The sequence below is a fragment of the Sciurus vulgaris genome, assembly GCF_902686455.1.
Source record: "Sciurus vulgaris genome assembly, chromosome: 11".
NCBI lineage: Eukaryota > Metazoa > Chordata > Mammalia > Rodentia > Sciuridae > Sciurus > Sciurus vulgaris.
The window spans coordinates 70,464,289-70,478,020 of NC_136472.1; the positions used below are offsets into that span (position 1 = coordinate 70,464,289).

Here is a 13,732-nt window from a genome sequence, read left to right on the forward strand (position 1 = left end):
GTAGAGCAGCACCCACAGAGTGATCCTTGCCCAAGCGCTCCCCTCGAAGGAACTTCTCTACTTGGTGGCAGAAACTTTCTGGAGTGCATGACTGAGTCTTTCTCCAGCCAAAAGCCTGTCCCACTGAGGAAAGGCAAACTCCACAGCCTGGCATTTTGGCCCTTGGGTGTGAGCTGGTCTCATCTCCCCTCCCAATCTCTGTTCCTCGGCCGGTTACAGCTAACTCCACAGACACAACCCAGGGATAGATCTGGTGTGGAATTCAACACAAGGGTATCCTTTGACAGGACAGAGGAAAACTGGGATGTGGGATTTACAGGGATTCAGACATCCTGAAGGTAGGGCAAGGTTCAGAATCTCAGGCCCCCTGCTGTATAGCCTGATGACCAAGGCAGGCCAGCACACAGGTGTAGAAGGCCACTTCCTCCAGGCAGCCTCCCTGATTGCTTCAGCTTCTCAGGTCTCTGTTTGCATTCCACAGTCTCATTGCCATCCGCAACCCACCCCAAAGCATGCACCAGCAGGCACAGGGCTGGCACAGGGAGCGACCCAACAGGTCTATAACTCCCCCAGAAGACAGGCTAAGCACCAGGGTGGGGGTTCTGGCAGCCAAGGCAAAGGACATTTGCCTTTCCCAGTTCTGTTTCCCCTCTACCCCATGCAAAGTCTGCAAACAGCCCGTGGGAGAGGGTTGGTAGAAAGAAATAGATTTATTTTCATGTACAAAGCGGTCAGCCCACGGGACCACATACAACAGGTGCACAGAGTCCTAGAAAAACGCATCTCTCTAAAGGCAACTCAGAGTAGGTAAGGCAGGTGGCCCTCTCCCCCGCCCACAACACACAGAGAACAAAACAGAAGAGAGAAACCAGCGGGCCAGGCTGAAGCAAGAGGCCTGGCCCTAGGGGGTCTCCCAAGCCCTGGGGCACAGGTGGATATGGCCTTGAAGAGGAGAGATATCCTGCCAGGGTGAAGCCAGGTCCCTCTCTGGCTGCAGGAATGGGAAAAGGGCTCAGGCCAAGGGGTATACTTAGAGGACACTGAGGAACTCAGGTTCTAGGGTGGCAGAGACATTTCACACCCTCTGTTGTGCTCCTTGGAGCTGTGGAGACTTTGATCTAAAAGGGATCTTAGAGAACAGATTGTCTTACTCTCTGTTTTGCCCAGATAAGGAAAGGAACTTGCCCAGGGTCATACAGCTGGGAGAAAGCATTGCTGACACATCTGGTCTGTCTCCCAGTGTGGGATCCTCCCTGCCCATTATTCCTATCTGCTTTCTGCCTAAGTTCCCTCCCCAGAACACTGAGATTCCCCTCTGGCAGCTTCCTCCTGGGATCCCTGTATCCTTCAAGTATGGGGGTGGTCCTCAGCGGCACCTTTACCCTGTGTCGATTTCTGTTTCTGCCCACAGCAGAGCTAGTGACTGTTTCCCACACTCTGCTCATGGAGAAGTCTCACCTTTTCCTTCCATGAGGATCCTGGAGACCCCAAGGGGGGGGGGGGGTTCCCAGAGGAGAAGGACACAGATCTGATGAGGCAAGAAAAGGGCACAGAAGGAACCATCCAGACTGCTCAGAGAAAGAGTGGCTTGGGGAGGACTTGCCAGGATGTGGTCAGAGGCGCAGAGCGGGGCCCACTGCTCATTGGTCACCCCTGCACTCCTGGAGGACAAATTACAAAGTCTTGGCAAGGCTGGAAGTCTTGCTTCCACTCTATAGACAAGAAAGCTGAGGCCCAGGAAAGTCAACACGTGTCCAGGGTGACATGGCACATCCTGGTCTAGAATCCAGGACCCATGGCTCTAGTTCCCAGTGCATCAGGTCAGACTGGTGGAGGGCCGTGGGAAAAGAGCTGGCAGGAAAGGTTCCAGTAGGGGATCACTCAGCATCGAGGCTGCAGCAGCCATTGACAGGGGCCCTAGTGCCGTCCACCTCAGGCACCTCGTACTCCTCATCCAGGAAGTCCAGAGAGTTGTTGCTTGGGAGGCCACGGATGGTGAACTTATGGGACACCTTGGTCCAGTGTTCACGGTTGGAGGCCACACGCTCATACAGCTCTGCTGCCTTGGGGAACAGGTCCTGCAACAGTCTGGGGGAGTTTGAGATGGAGCAGGATTAGCAATCAAAACTTGGCACAGATAGCAAGAAACGTAAGTCACACCACAGGCGGAACTTCTGGAGTCTGAGCTATAGGATTAGCATGGGAAAGCAGGATAATCCCCTCAACTGGGTGCCAAGAATGAAGTGAAGGACCCGTTGAGGCAGGAGACAGCTGGGGACCAGCTGGAGCTGGGCAAGGACAAACTCAGCACCTATGTCTACTGCTTTGTCCACAGCATACCCCACTCTGCACCACCCTCTCTGTGCAGTCCCCAGCCATCCCCACGAGCTCACTCACTTGTAGATGGGCATTGCAATGTGCTCCATGAAGCTGATCTGCAGCTCGGGGATGTAGGCCTTCTCCCGGTCCATCATCTCCATTGGCCGGTTGCCCATGGCTTTCTCCTGCAGGCAGCAAGGCATCAGGCCTGCCCCTCTTGTCCTCCATCAGGTACCAGGGTCAGGCTACCCTAATCCCTCCTGGTCTCGGCCAGGAATACTCCCCCATCCTGAACATACCAAGTCTCCCTGGGAGAAGAATTCTTTGTAGATCAGCTCCTGGAAGACAATGCTCTCATTACCTACTCTGAGTGAGGTCCACCCACCCAAGCCCATTCCCCAACAGCAAATTGAGGTCCGGTGATTCAGTCCCACTGAGGGCCAGACCTTACCAGCCCAAGCCTGGCAGTGGGTTCTGGCCCACCTTTCACCAGTCACTGACTTGCTATGTGACCCTGGGTAAGCCTGTGTTCCTCTGAGTCTCCTCACCTATCACCCTGATTAGTCTAAGTTTCTGTCTCCCCCAAATATAGCCAGGCTGAGCCCAGTACAGAGAGGCTACAGCGGGGTCACAGAGCTGGGCAGGATGTGCAGCCTATATCTTCGCAGAGAGGGAATCACTTACTGCAATCTTTCTGGTGGTCTTCCAGCCCTTGGTCTGGTCGGAGAGGTCACAGGAGGTCATCAGGAGGCAGAGGAGAAGTCTGTGGTGCTGCTTATTGGTCCGGTCATAGCCCACTGTTGGGGGACCATGGTGTCAAGGAGAGCAGCCTCCTTGTACCCTCTAAGAACAAGGCTCCCACCCCAAAGTGAGCCAGGGAATTGGGCCCTGCTGATGGGAGTCAAGCGGCCAGTGCTGGGTCTTCCTGGGGGAGCCATGTTGCCAGGGAAGGGTCAATGCTGAAAGGGAATGTGTCTGAGCTCTGGGGATGCTCCCCAGGCAGTTCCCCACCCTGATCATCCATCCCTTCCTGGCTGGGGCCTGGGGCTAATAGCAGGCACCTTCAGCCATCTTCTGAAGGTCCTTGAAGATGCGAAGGTGGTGGGCCAGGTCCGTGGCCAAGATGATATCTCGCATCAGGTCCAGCATGCGCTGGTAGTCCTGGGGTGGGCCAGGGGAGGGGTGTCAGGGGCTCCTGCTGGACACCCCCCACCCACTCACCCCCGAGTAGTACCCAGAGCTCCTTCTCCTGTTTCAGTCAGTTGCTGGGCTCACCCCCGCACCCTTCCCCCCTCCTCCCCACCCATCACCTTCCGGGAGAAGTGGTCAAAGATGTTGCAGCCATGGGTGTTGAGGATGGCGATGGCCTGAGCAAAGTGGTGCCTCTGGGGAAAGAGGAGTGAGGGCCCATTGGGGCAAAGGGGCTCCCTGCGCCCTGACCCCAAGAGAGGCAGTAGAACCCCGCAAGGCCCTGGGCCTCAAGCTCAGCAGAGCAGGTAGAAAGGGGACTCAGGGGTCCTGGTTCCCTTTCTGAGCTGTTCCAACCCTCTGGGTGACCCAGGGCAAGTCCCTGTCCAGCTCCATGCCTCAGATTCCTCAGCTGTCACATGGAGAGACCCAATAAAGTAAGTTTGGAGGGCATCACAGGCTGGAAAATTTTTGAAAGGATTCCTTGAAGTCCTAGACACTAATTCATGCAGAAAACATTTGTTTGCTGACAAGGAAAGGCAGTGAGGAGGCGAGGGCAAGGCCCTGTCTCCAGATGCTGAAGGGCTGTCACTCAGAGGAGGAGCTGGCTGAGCCCAGGGGACAGAGGGCACAACCAGGGCTGCCACCAGGCCTCCTGGGAGAAGGCGAGCACTCTGTGCATTTCTGGGATGCGAAAGCAGGGGCAGTCTCTGGAGGGGTGTTGTGGGAGGAAGCCTGGGGCAAGGTGACCTTGGAGATCTGACTCCCACCTGAGCCAAGACCCATGTCAAGTATAGGAAACTCAGAGATGTCTCAGACCTGGTCCCTGGTCCAAGGAGCCCCCAAGTGGGGTAGACAAACCCAAACCCAACAATCAAAGGCAAGGCTGAGTCAGGTACAGTGGCACATGCCTATAATTCCAGGGAGGAGGCTGAGGCAGGAGGATCGTGAGTTCAAAGCCAGCCTCAGCAACTCATCAAGGCCCTAAGCAAGTCAGTGAGACCTTGTCTCTAAATAATACAAAAAATGGCTGGGGATGTAGCTCAGTGGTTAAGCACCCCTGGGTTCAAACCCCAGTACAAAAAAAAAAAAAAAAAAAAAAAAAAACAGGCAAGGCTGAGAAGGCTGAGATGGACAGGAGTGGAGCAATCCCAGGATTAAGGCGGAGGGGCCCAGGGGTGACCCACACAGCCAAAGGGAATCACACTAAACTCAGTGCTCTCTTTGCAAACGTGGTTCAGGCAGATCCTACAGCCCCTCTCACTACCCCATCTTCCCCCACGCCCAGTTAGGAGAATGAGCCAGACTTGCCCTGGGAGTGGCGGCAGCTCCCACAGCCTGTCTAGGGAGTCTGGTTTGGGAACAGAAGGTGCTGGGTCACAGTTTAACTTTGCAAGTCTCTGGCCTTATGGGGATTAGCAAGACAGGGTCAGGGCAGAATGACAGTACCTCCATGACAGAGCCCTCGGAGCTGTAGAGCGCAGCCAGCACAGATTTCTGGAAAAGTCCAGGAAAACTCCAGTCACTCCTCACAAGCAGGTCCAAGCGTCCAGCACAATTGAGACTCAACAGCGTCTGCTCCTCCCCACTGCCCACTCCTGCCTCTTGGAGAGCCCAGGACAACCCCAGAAGGCCTTTTCCAGCCTCTAAAACTGCCCCCTACCTCAATGCCCCCACCTCTCCTCCCAGATACCAGGGAGGGCCCTGCTTGGGGAGGGTAGGTCTCACCGAGGCCACCTGGAAGGAGTTATTAGTGCCTCTGTGGTCCAGGTCATGACACATGCAGGAAATAAACAAGGCAAAGATCTCGATGTCCCTGGTTGGGAGCCAGAAAGAATAAAGGTCACCCACAGCTCCCTCCCTGAGCCCCCCAGAGGAGAGACAGCTGGGAGGTGTCCAGTAGCCACCCAGACCGGCAGGGGGACACCCAGGTCTCCTTCCTGGAAAGAAGCAATGGTTTGGAGTGTGGCAGGTCCGGTGGGGATCAGGCTCACTATTCACTGACTAATTCTGAGCCAGTCCCTTCTGGAGAGGGGGCTATATAACCTTCCTCCCTGGGCTGAGAAGACTCCATGAGTGGTGCAGGTACAGGGCCTGCCACATAGGAGGTGCCTCCCTCTCCCAGGGGAGGGGACTCCAGCTGCTGCCAGATGAGGGGGACATGCAGCCACTTACTCGAGGTAGTTGGTGAGCTCCAGGTTCTTATAGAGCAGGTAGCAGAAGTGGGAGACAGAAAAGGCGTGCATCCAGTTGTGGTAGGGGGGGTCCCGGTAGCCCTTCTTCACCATCAAACAGAACCTGGGAGAGGATTGGAGGCAGCAGAGGGACCTCAGTTTTTCCTCCTCCAGGAAGCCCTTCGGGCTCTGCCCTGCCCTATTTCTTGCCATTCTTTGTTCATGATCCAGATTGCATCTCACTCATGCATCCTCCCCAACCCTACAAGACTAGGCCTCCTGTAGTCCTACTCGGATAGACCCAAGGAGGTGAGAGTAGGTCTGTCTGCACCAAGGGAAGGCTATGGGCACACACCGGGCCAGTGTTGGGCAGTCAATTTTGTAGTTATTGATGAAATTCATGTCCTGCAGCATGCTCAGGATGGCCTGGAGGAAATGGAAGAGAAGGATCAGAAGAATTGTCAGTGTCAAGGTGGGGGTCCTGCCTCAGACCTTTTTGAAGCCCCAGCTCAAAATTCTGGAGTCATATAACTTTATATCTAAATTGAAGGATCATAAGATAGTTGAACCAAGCATTCTCATAGCTGTGAACTTCTAGACATCTAAGGGTCCTAAGAACTTTTGGAACCAAGCTCGCCTAAAATCTTACAAAAAGAGGGCAGGGACTGCAAACCCCAGGGCCACATGCTCAGGGCATCAGTGATCCTGGAGCTGTTCTTGGGTGATCGTCCAGTCCAACCCCTGGGCTCTAGGCAGCCCCACAGCTCCATGATGACAGACCAAATGCCCATTCCATCTCGAAAGGAGCCTCCATAGCCTTCCTCGATAACTCTGCCTTATAGGAAATTGTCATGCACATCTAACTTCAATCTCTGGTTGTATGCTCACCCGCTTCCCACTCACGCAGGGGAGGGCCAGCTCACCATGGAAGTGTCATCCTCGGGCAGAGAGCGAGGGGTGTAAGTGAAACTGGCAAAGTTGGAGTCAATGGCAGCCACAGGCTGGATGCCATCATGGAGAAGTTTGGTATATTCATCATCGGAGACCTAGAGGAGGCCAGCCAGAGCATTAGAAGATGGCTTCCTCCATGTCCAGTGTCCTAACTCTCAAATTACCATGGTAGGTGGGGGATCCTTCATCCAGAATGCACCCCAGTTTAACCCCTACCCTATGAATTGTGACTAGGCAGATCACCACCCTCCCCACCCAGCCCTGCAACCTACCTCCCTGCTTGTGACCATCTTTTACCTATACAGACAGTCTATCCTCTGCAAGTGAGGGAGACGCCCCTTTGTGACACCCCAAACCATGGTAGACACTAACCTAGCAGTCCTTCTCTTGGAAAACCTTCCTAGTGTCTATTGTCAATCCTTCATATGAGACTTTTTAGTCTATTCACAAAGTCTGGGACCCTTTGGTTTGGACACAGGTGAGAAGAAATGTTCAAATGAACAATAATTATCACACACTCTGAACTAAGGCTTGGGGTAGCTTTTCTGACACAGGTCCTGTGAAATACCAGCAGTCAGGGCTTCCCAGAGCTGTGTGACTACCATGCCTAGGGAAGTGGTGGGAGGAAGCCCTGGGTGGGTTTCCCAGCCTTCAGTAATTCCCAAGATGGGACTTACTCCCTGGACATGGGGAATATTTGACTGAACCAAGTTCTTCCCTGGGTGCAGGCTACTTGCAGCCTTGGGGCTGAACTAAGAAACAGCGTAGAAGAGAGGTCTATAAAAAGGGGTTGGGGAGGCTGTCCCTAAGCAGAGCAGGAAGCCAGGTGTGCTCTGGGTCTGTCTTTTCCACCCTAGGAGACATCAGTCAATCAGAAAGCCCAGCCCTGACCTGGGTGTTCAAGATTCTGAAAGGCAGGGAAGGAAGGTAGAGGACAGATGGCCCTGGGACCCTGAGAAGGACAGAAACTCCACACAAGCCTCACCTTCATGTGGTACATCATCATCTCATTGGCCAGGTGGCTGCGATACTGAGCCTCATTCACTTTTTTGTATAGGAGAGACTGAGGGAAGAGAAAGACAGGACTCAAACAAGACAACTGTGAAATCCTTGAAACACCCAGAACTGGTACAAAGGGGTCAGACAGAAGCCCTTCTTTTTGTCCTTTTGGAGCCCCAGTCTGAGCCTTTGGGCTCCAACCAGAGTACAGGCCCCACCTCTCACTTTCATTCAGAGTTCCTGAAACCACCTCCCCAGTCCTCTTAACATCTGAGGCACTTTGCCTCCCTCTGGAGCCTGACCCAGACTCCAGCGATGGATCCCAAGGCCCATGGAAGGGAAAGAGCAGCAAGGAAGGGGGATAATGCCAGGGACCTGGGATCGGATTCTCAGGTCAGAGCTTCCAAAAGCCTGGACAACAAGACCCAACATTAGCCAGGAAGAGGTTGACCAGGGGTTTGGATTGAGGTTGCTTCAAGAGAACTGGGGTAGATTTTCTGAAACTAGGCTTTTTCATCATCCTGGGAAGCTGAGTAGACAGGGCAGGAAATAGTATCCCCAATCGGACACTGAGCCCAGAAGTGGCCAGCATGCACTGAAGGCTGCACAGCACTCCAACAGCAAGGCTCTAAGTCCCATCCCAGGACTGAACAGAGAGGAGAGAGCGGGTGGGGGGAAGTAGAAAGGAGGAGGGTGTCCCACATCGGCCCCGCCCCCGTTCCTCCCCCTCACATGGGCGATGCTGATGCCGCAGTAGATGGAGAAGGCGGTGGCCAGGTCTTCGTCGAACTTGCTGAACCAGGGCCCATTGATCTTGTTTACCAGCTCGGCCACACCAATGACCTCTGGGGAAGGGAGAAGGGCTAGGAACCACCGCAGAGGGGTCGAGCGGGGACCTGCCCTCCCCGAGCCCCGCCCACCCCGCTCAGGTCCCTCCCTGCTGGACCGCCCTGCCCCGCCTCCGCGGCCCCGGGGCGGCACCCTGGTTCTCGTTCTTGATGGGGAAGCAAAGGATGTTTCGTGTGCGGAAGCCGGTGCTGTCGTCCACGCCGCGGTAGAAAAGCGGGTGGGCGTAGGCGTCCGGGATGTTTAGGATCTGCCCGGTGGTCGCCACGTGGCCCGCGATGCCCTGGTCTGCCGGGATGCGGATCTCGTATGTCTGCCGCGTCAGGAAGAAGTAGAAAGGATTGTTAGTGGCCTATAGACGGAGGGGACCATCAAAGGTCGGGCCTGCTCCCAGCACACCCTGAGGCTTCACTGACACCCCCTTACACGTAAATGCCCACCGCCGCCCAGGACCACACAATCCCTCACCTCATCATCCACGACGCCCCCATCGAACACCTTGGCCACCAGCTCATTCTGATCCAGCAGGAACACGGAGCAACTGCGGGGAGAGGGTTAGACCTCAGAGCCCTGATAACCTCTCCAACCAACCCTGCTTCTTATGACTTGAGTGGCGACCAGATTTCTTAGAACTAGCAGGAGTGCCCTGAAGTGAGACCCCCCTCAGGTCTGGCTGACTCCTGGCATTTGTCTACTCAAAAGAGCACCCACTAGGTGTAGGGCAGTGTTAAGAGCTGAGCATGGCAAGCAAAGCTAGCCCTGGTTCTACTGTCAGTGGCTTTACAGTCCAGTGAGGGAGACACATACAAAATAAAGGATCAGTCAAAAAGCAATGGGGTCCCACAAGAGGTCAAGGAGGTGGAAAAGGCCCAAAACCTTCTCCCCACAGCTCCCTGGGTAGATTCGCTCACATCTCCGCATTGCTGAGGTTTCTGGCCTCTGTGATGATCTCCTGGAGCAGGACAGAGACATCGTCTGGGGGAGGGAGAAGCACAGGACAATGTTGACACCAGGTTGGAGTACTGAGGCCAAGCCCTCCCACCCCTCCTTGCCAGACAGCCTCACATGGAGGACACTGCACTTACCCAGGTGAGTGAAGAGGTTCTTTGCCACTTGGAGAAGGGCCTGGAATGGAGGAAATGGAAATAATAGCTGGTTGGGGTCCCTCTATCCAGTCCCCAGCTTCAAAATTCCCAGGGGCTTCTCATTCCTTGTTTTGGGCTCTCTGGACAGACTGGAATCTAACAGTGTCTAATTTGTCATTTGGCTAATAAAGTGGGGAAATAGCCCCAGAGAAAGCAGGTAGATATCTTCTAACTGCCCGTATTGAACACTAGAGGGCGATCACATACAGTGCCTACAGCCAGAGGCCCTGGGCTGGGCCTGAGGAAACAACTGACCTCTCTTCTTAAGAGGCCTCCAGGTTACTAGGTTACCTAGCTGCTGCAGGGCAGGGCAGCCATTGGTCCAGGAAGACATGGACATCTGCTTAGGGACTGGCTCTCTAGGGCTGAGAGCTGGGAGAACTGAACCCCGAGTGGGGCTCAAGGCAGGCTGCTCACCTGGCACTCACACTTGAGCTTCTGCTCCTTCTGGAAGGCCAGTGTACTGGTAAGCACTGTGCCTGTGTAGTGGAAGCAGTGCTGGATCACATGCTCATCCTGGTCTGTGAACCTGGAGGAGGGGGTGGGGTCACTGAAGAGACCTCTATGCCCCCAGAAAGCCCATAGACATCCACCAGTCAACCATATCTCTCCTCCACTGGGGCTGCTCCACTGCCTGCCTCCTGCCTCAGACTGAGGACTCCTTGAGGGGAAGGCTGTACTCCTCAGACTAAAATGTGGTTTTATCCTCAAGCTATTGCTTTGTTTTTGTTTGAAACAGGCATCCCGTGTTTCCCTGGTTGACCTTGAAATCCTGGGCCCAAGCTATCTTAGCCTTAGCCTTATCTGCCTTAGCCTCCCCAGTAGCTGGGACTACAAGTGCCCCATGGCACCCAGAAGGCTATTGCTTCTTGAAACCAGAGCTATTAATCCTTCCTCTGGTTGGGAATTTACCCAGACCAAGGCCAAGTCTCCTCCCTCAGGCTAGAGACTTGCCCTAGTTAGGTGTCCTGCTCTTGCCCAGGTGTCCCTCCAGCCTAAGGGGAGCAATGGCAAAGGGAAGGGAATCAGACTGGACATTAACATGCTTTAAGCAAGTTAAAAAGGTGATGGAGAGTCAGTGATGACCCGTGCCTCAGGCAGCAGTTTGCACTGACAAACTGTTCAGCCCAGCACTGCTGGGATAGCATACCCACTGTGTGGTCCCCTTCCCACACTGTTACCCTAGTGGAGCACTGCCCCCCCTCACAGCTCCAGCTCCTGATACACATCATCCCACCCAGACTCACAAGTCTCCTCCAAGTTTGTTGAAGGCACAGGCCAAGGCCACCACCTGGTCAGTAGCCCTGCTGATGACAGGGACACAGAGCATGGCTTGCAGTTCACAGCTCAACATGCTTTGCAGCTGTTGCACATCCTCCTGCAAAAGAGTGGAGAGGGGGAGTAAGTCAGGGTAGGGAAGGGGGTCATAGGCCCTCCACTACACTCCCCAACAGGCCTGGGGGATGGGATACTACAAAATCCCTGGGTCATTTCTAGGTTTCCCTATTCCAGAGACCCTGGCTGTGGGAGCTAAGCAGGGAGTTTTCCATTTTTCCCTTCCCTGGCTCAGTCAGACCATGGCTTACAGATGTGAGGTCCTTCAGCTGGATGGACTTCTTGTCTTCCACAACCTGGCCCAGGCGTCCCATTGTCAACTGGAGAATAAGAAGAGGCTGTCAGGGCCCAACTCTCCCCAGGTCAGGGAATCTCAACACATCCCCATTTCCAAGACTGAAAGTTTCAATGAACTCTTCAGTCAGTTCAAATAGTGGATGGAGTTAATATAGAGGAGCAGAGAGATGGGGGGAGGTCTGGCAGAATCATCTACAGAGGACTCTAGGCTCTTCCCTAACTAGGGGGAAATAAGCAGTCTCCAAGAATTCTCACTGATCTCAACAGACTCGTATCTAAAAATACTCTTGAGTATTTTAGAACTGAGTTGGTCCTCATGTAAGCCTTCCTGTAGATGATGAGAGAATTCTAATGGAGATTGATCATAACATATCAAGATCCCTTGTAATTCTAAGCAGATTCCAAGATCCAGATTAATTTCCACCAGATTTCAAGAGATTCCAGAGGACCTCAGTTCCTTCAGGCAACCCCTCTCCCCCCTGCAGCTGCCTAGCAGGTCTTAACAGTCCTGGCAGACTCCAACACAGGGGACCCAGGCGGGACTCACGGGAAAGCTGATCTCTTCCCCCAGCACTTTTTCTCCGATGACCTGAGAAATATAGTAGTGAGGGCCAGTTAGTGGAAAGTCAAACCCAGGTCTCTCACTCTGCCCCACAGTGGACCTGGACCCTCACCTTGCAGGAAAGCTGCAGATTGTCTTCGGACACTAGCAGAAGGCAGCAGCGGGATGCCAGGGTCTCCTGTTGAAGCTGAGAGGGTGACGGACAGAGCGAAGGGTTGCCCGCGGATCTGAAGCCACCCCACCCGACCCTCTCCCTACTTGGAAGCGCTTTGGGTTTGTGGAGGAAAGGAAGGGGCGGAACATCGCAATACGAACTGAGAGGCAGAGCTCTAGGGGAAGTTGGTCCCTGCCAGGAGCAGGACCGTGAAGTGGGTGGGAGGCGCTCAGGGACTCACGTATTGGAGGACTTTGAGCTGCAGGGAAGTGGCATCCAGATCGTAAAGTTCCCCTGCAAGAGCAGGGGGCCGGTCAGAGAGGGCCCCGCCTCGCCTTGGTGACCCAGTTCGGGTCCCTCAGGCACCGCCTAGTTCAGGACTTAGGCAAGGCTCCGCCTCAGCTCCCGTCTCCCGCCCCACCTGACCACCCAGCCACAGGCATCCCTTCCAACTAACTTCGGGCCTACAGGCGCAACACCTCAGGCCCCGCCCACCCCGTAGACTCCTCCCCTCCAGTTCGACCTGCCCCGCCCTCCGGACATGCCCAGGCTGGACCCTCACCGCAGAGTTGCAAGATCTTTCGGTCGTGGTCGGTGTACTCTATCCCGCCCTTCTGGTCGTCCGCTGTTACCTCAGGGGGATTCTGGACGGCTCCGGGGGCCGCACCGAGCCCGCGCTGCTGCAGGGCCTGTACTCTCCTCAGGGCCACCAGGGTCTGGGGCGGAGGGAGCGGTCAGCGCGCCACTGGCCCCACCCTCACCGCGCTCGCCTCAGCGGGACTCCTGGCATTTGCCCTGTCCAGCCCAAACAACTCCGCCTTCAGCGTGCCATCCCACCAAGAGTTCCCACTGCCCCTAGAACATCCCTCCATGGATGAACAAATAGGGTCTGTTTCCATCTCTAGCCCTCAGATTCTTTCAAGACAGGACAGGGTCAGATTTCTCTGTCTCTGGCACTGGTAGGGATTCTTAAGTCTTTGTTAAAATCACAAAATCCTAAAATCTCACGCTGAGAAGAGCCTCAGTTTCTCTATGTAATTAGTCCTTCCTAAGTTATGTACAAGATATTTGACTCATTCGCTAGGTAGGTTAGTGCTATCATTATCCTCATTTTCAGATGTGAAACTGAAACGTTGAGGGGTTAAGTGGCATGCTCAGGTCCCAAAGCTCAAAAGTGATGGATCTGGAACTAGAACCCAGTTCTGTCCAGTTCATATACCGGGTCATCTCCCCACCAGCTGTAATAAAAATCTTCAGCAATCCCCATCCTCCCACAGCCCAGGACTCACATGCTTTTCCACTGCCTGCAAGTTCCACTCCTCACTGTCACTCAGCTGGCCGCAGTGCACCTGGAGGGATGGAATAAGGGAATTCCCTGTGACCTTTCCCAGCCTGTCTCTGCCAGAGTGCCCTCAGCATGCCCAGAACACACTGGTCCCCACCAACACATGCACACACTAGTCTGTGGGCCTCTGTGAACAACCCATTTTTCTGACCATGTGGATAGCTTTTGGAAAATCCCCTCTTGCTGGAAGCCTTTTAGGGCAGATCCGTTTGGTGGAACTTTTCTGGTTTTCTCCCATGACCTTCCATCAGTACTGTCCCATCACAAGGAAAATCACAGTCCCATGAACAGCACAGACCAGGTGTACAGTGTCAGGGAGATGGACTTTAGAACTCTGTCTGTCTTCCACCCATGGAGCCCTTCAGGCCCTGATTATAGAATTAGTGGTATTAACCTCAGCCTCCCGGTTCCATTCTT

The 13,732-nt window shown here is 54.4% G+C and overlaps 1 protein-coding gene across 4 annotated transcripts in view; it reads right to left on the reverse strand.

Moving 5' to 3' along the window:
* Positions 1-691: 691 nt before the first annotated feature.
* PDE2A (phosphodiesterase 2A) overlaps positions 692-13,732 on the reverse strand; it is a 59,020-nt gene continuing 45,979 nt past the window's right edge. For all 4 annotated transcript variants that reach the window (XM_079103620.1, XM_079103622.1, XM_079103621.1 and 1 more), the window contains 25 exons: positions 13,260-13,319; positions 12,533-12,686; positions 12,212-12,264; positions 11,929-12,003; positions 11,802-11,843; positions 11,209-11,277; positions 10,870-11,000; positions 10,040-10,151; positions 9,563-9,602; positions 9,389-9,452; positions 8,946-9,018; positions 8,613-8,790; positions 8,364-8,476; positions 7,618-7,695; positions 6,605-6,727; positions 6,037-6,107; positions 5,683-5,805; positions 5,236-5,323; positions 4,957-5,004; positions 3,630-3,704; positions 3,381-3,480; positions 3,004-3,116; positions 2,619-2,657; positions 2,398-2,504; positions 692-2,088 (listed from right to left, as the gene is read on the reverse strand). In XM_079103620.1, the coding sequence (XP_078959746.1) occupies positions 1,878-2,088; positions 2,398-2,504; positions 2,619-2,657; positions 3,004-3,116; positions 3,381-3,480; positions 3,630-3,704; positions 4,957-5,004; positions 5,236-5,323; positions 5,683-5,805; positions 6,037-6,107; positions 6,605-6,727; positions 7,618-7,695; positions 8,364-8,476; positions 8,613-8,790; positions 8,946-9,018; positions 9,389-9,452; positions 9,563-9,602; positions 10,040-10,151; positions 10,870-11,000; positions 11,209-11,277; positions 11,802-11,843; positions 11,929-12,003; positions 12,212-12,264; positions 12,533-12,686; positions 13,260-13,319 (2,340 nt within the window). In that variant the 3' untranslated portion in view covers positions 692-1,877. The remainder of the gene's footprint in view (positions 2,089-2,397; positions 2,505-2,618; positions 2,658-3,003; positions 3,117-3,380; positions 3,481-3,629; positions 3,705-4,956; positions 5,005-5,235; positions 5,324-5,682; positions 5,806-6,036; positions 6,108-6,604; positions 6,728-7,617; positions 7,696-8,363; positions 8,477-8,612; positions 8,791-8,945; positions 9,019-9,388; positions 9,453-9,562; positions 9,603-10,039; positions 10,152-10,869; positions 11,001-11,208; positions 11,278-11,801; positions 11,844-11,928; positions 12,004-12,211; positions 12,265-12,532; positions 12,687-13,259; positions 13,320-13,732) is intronic.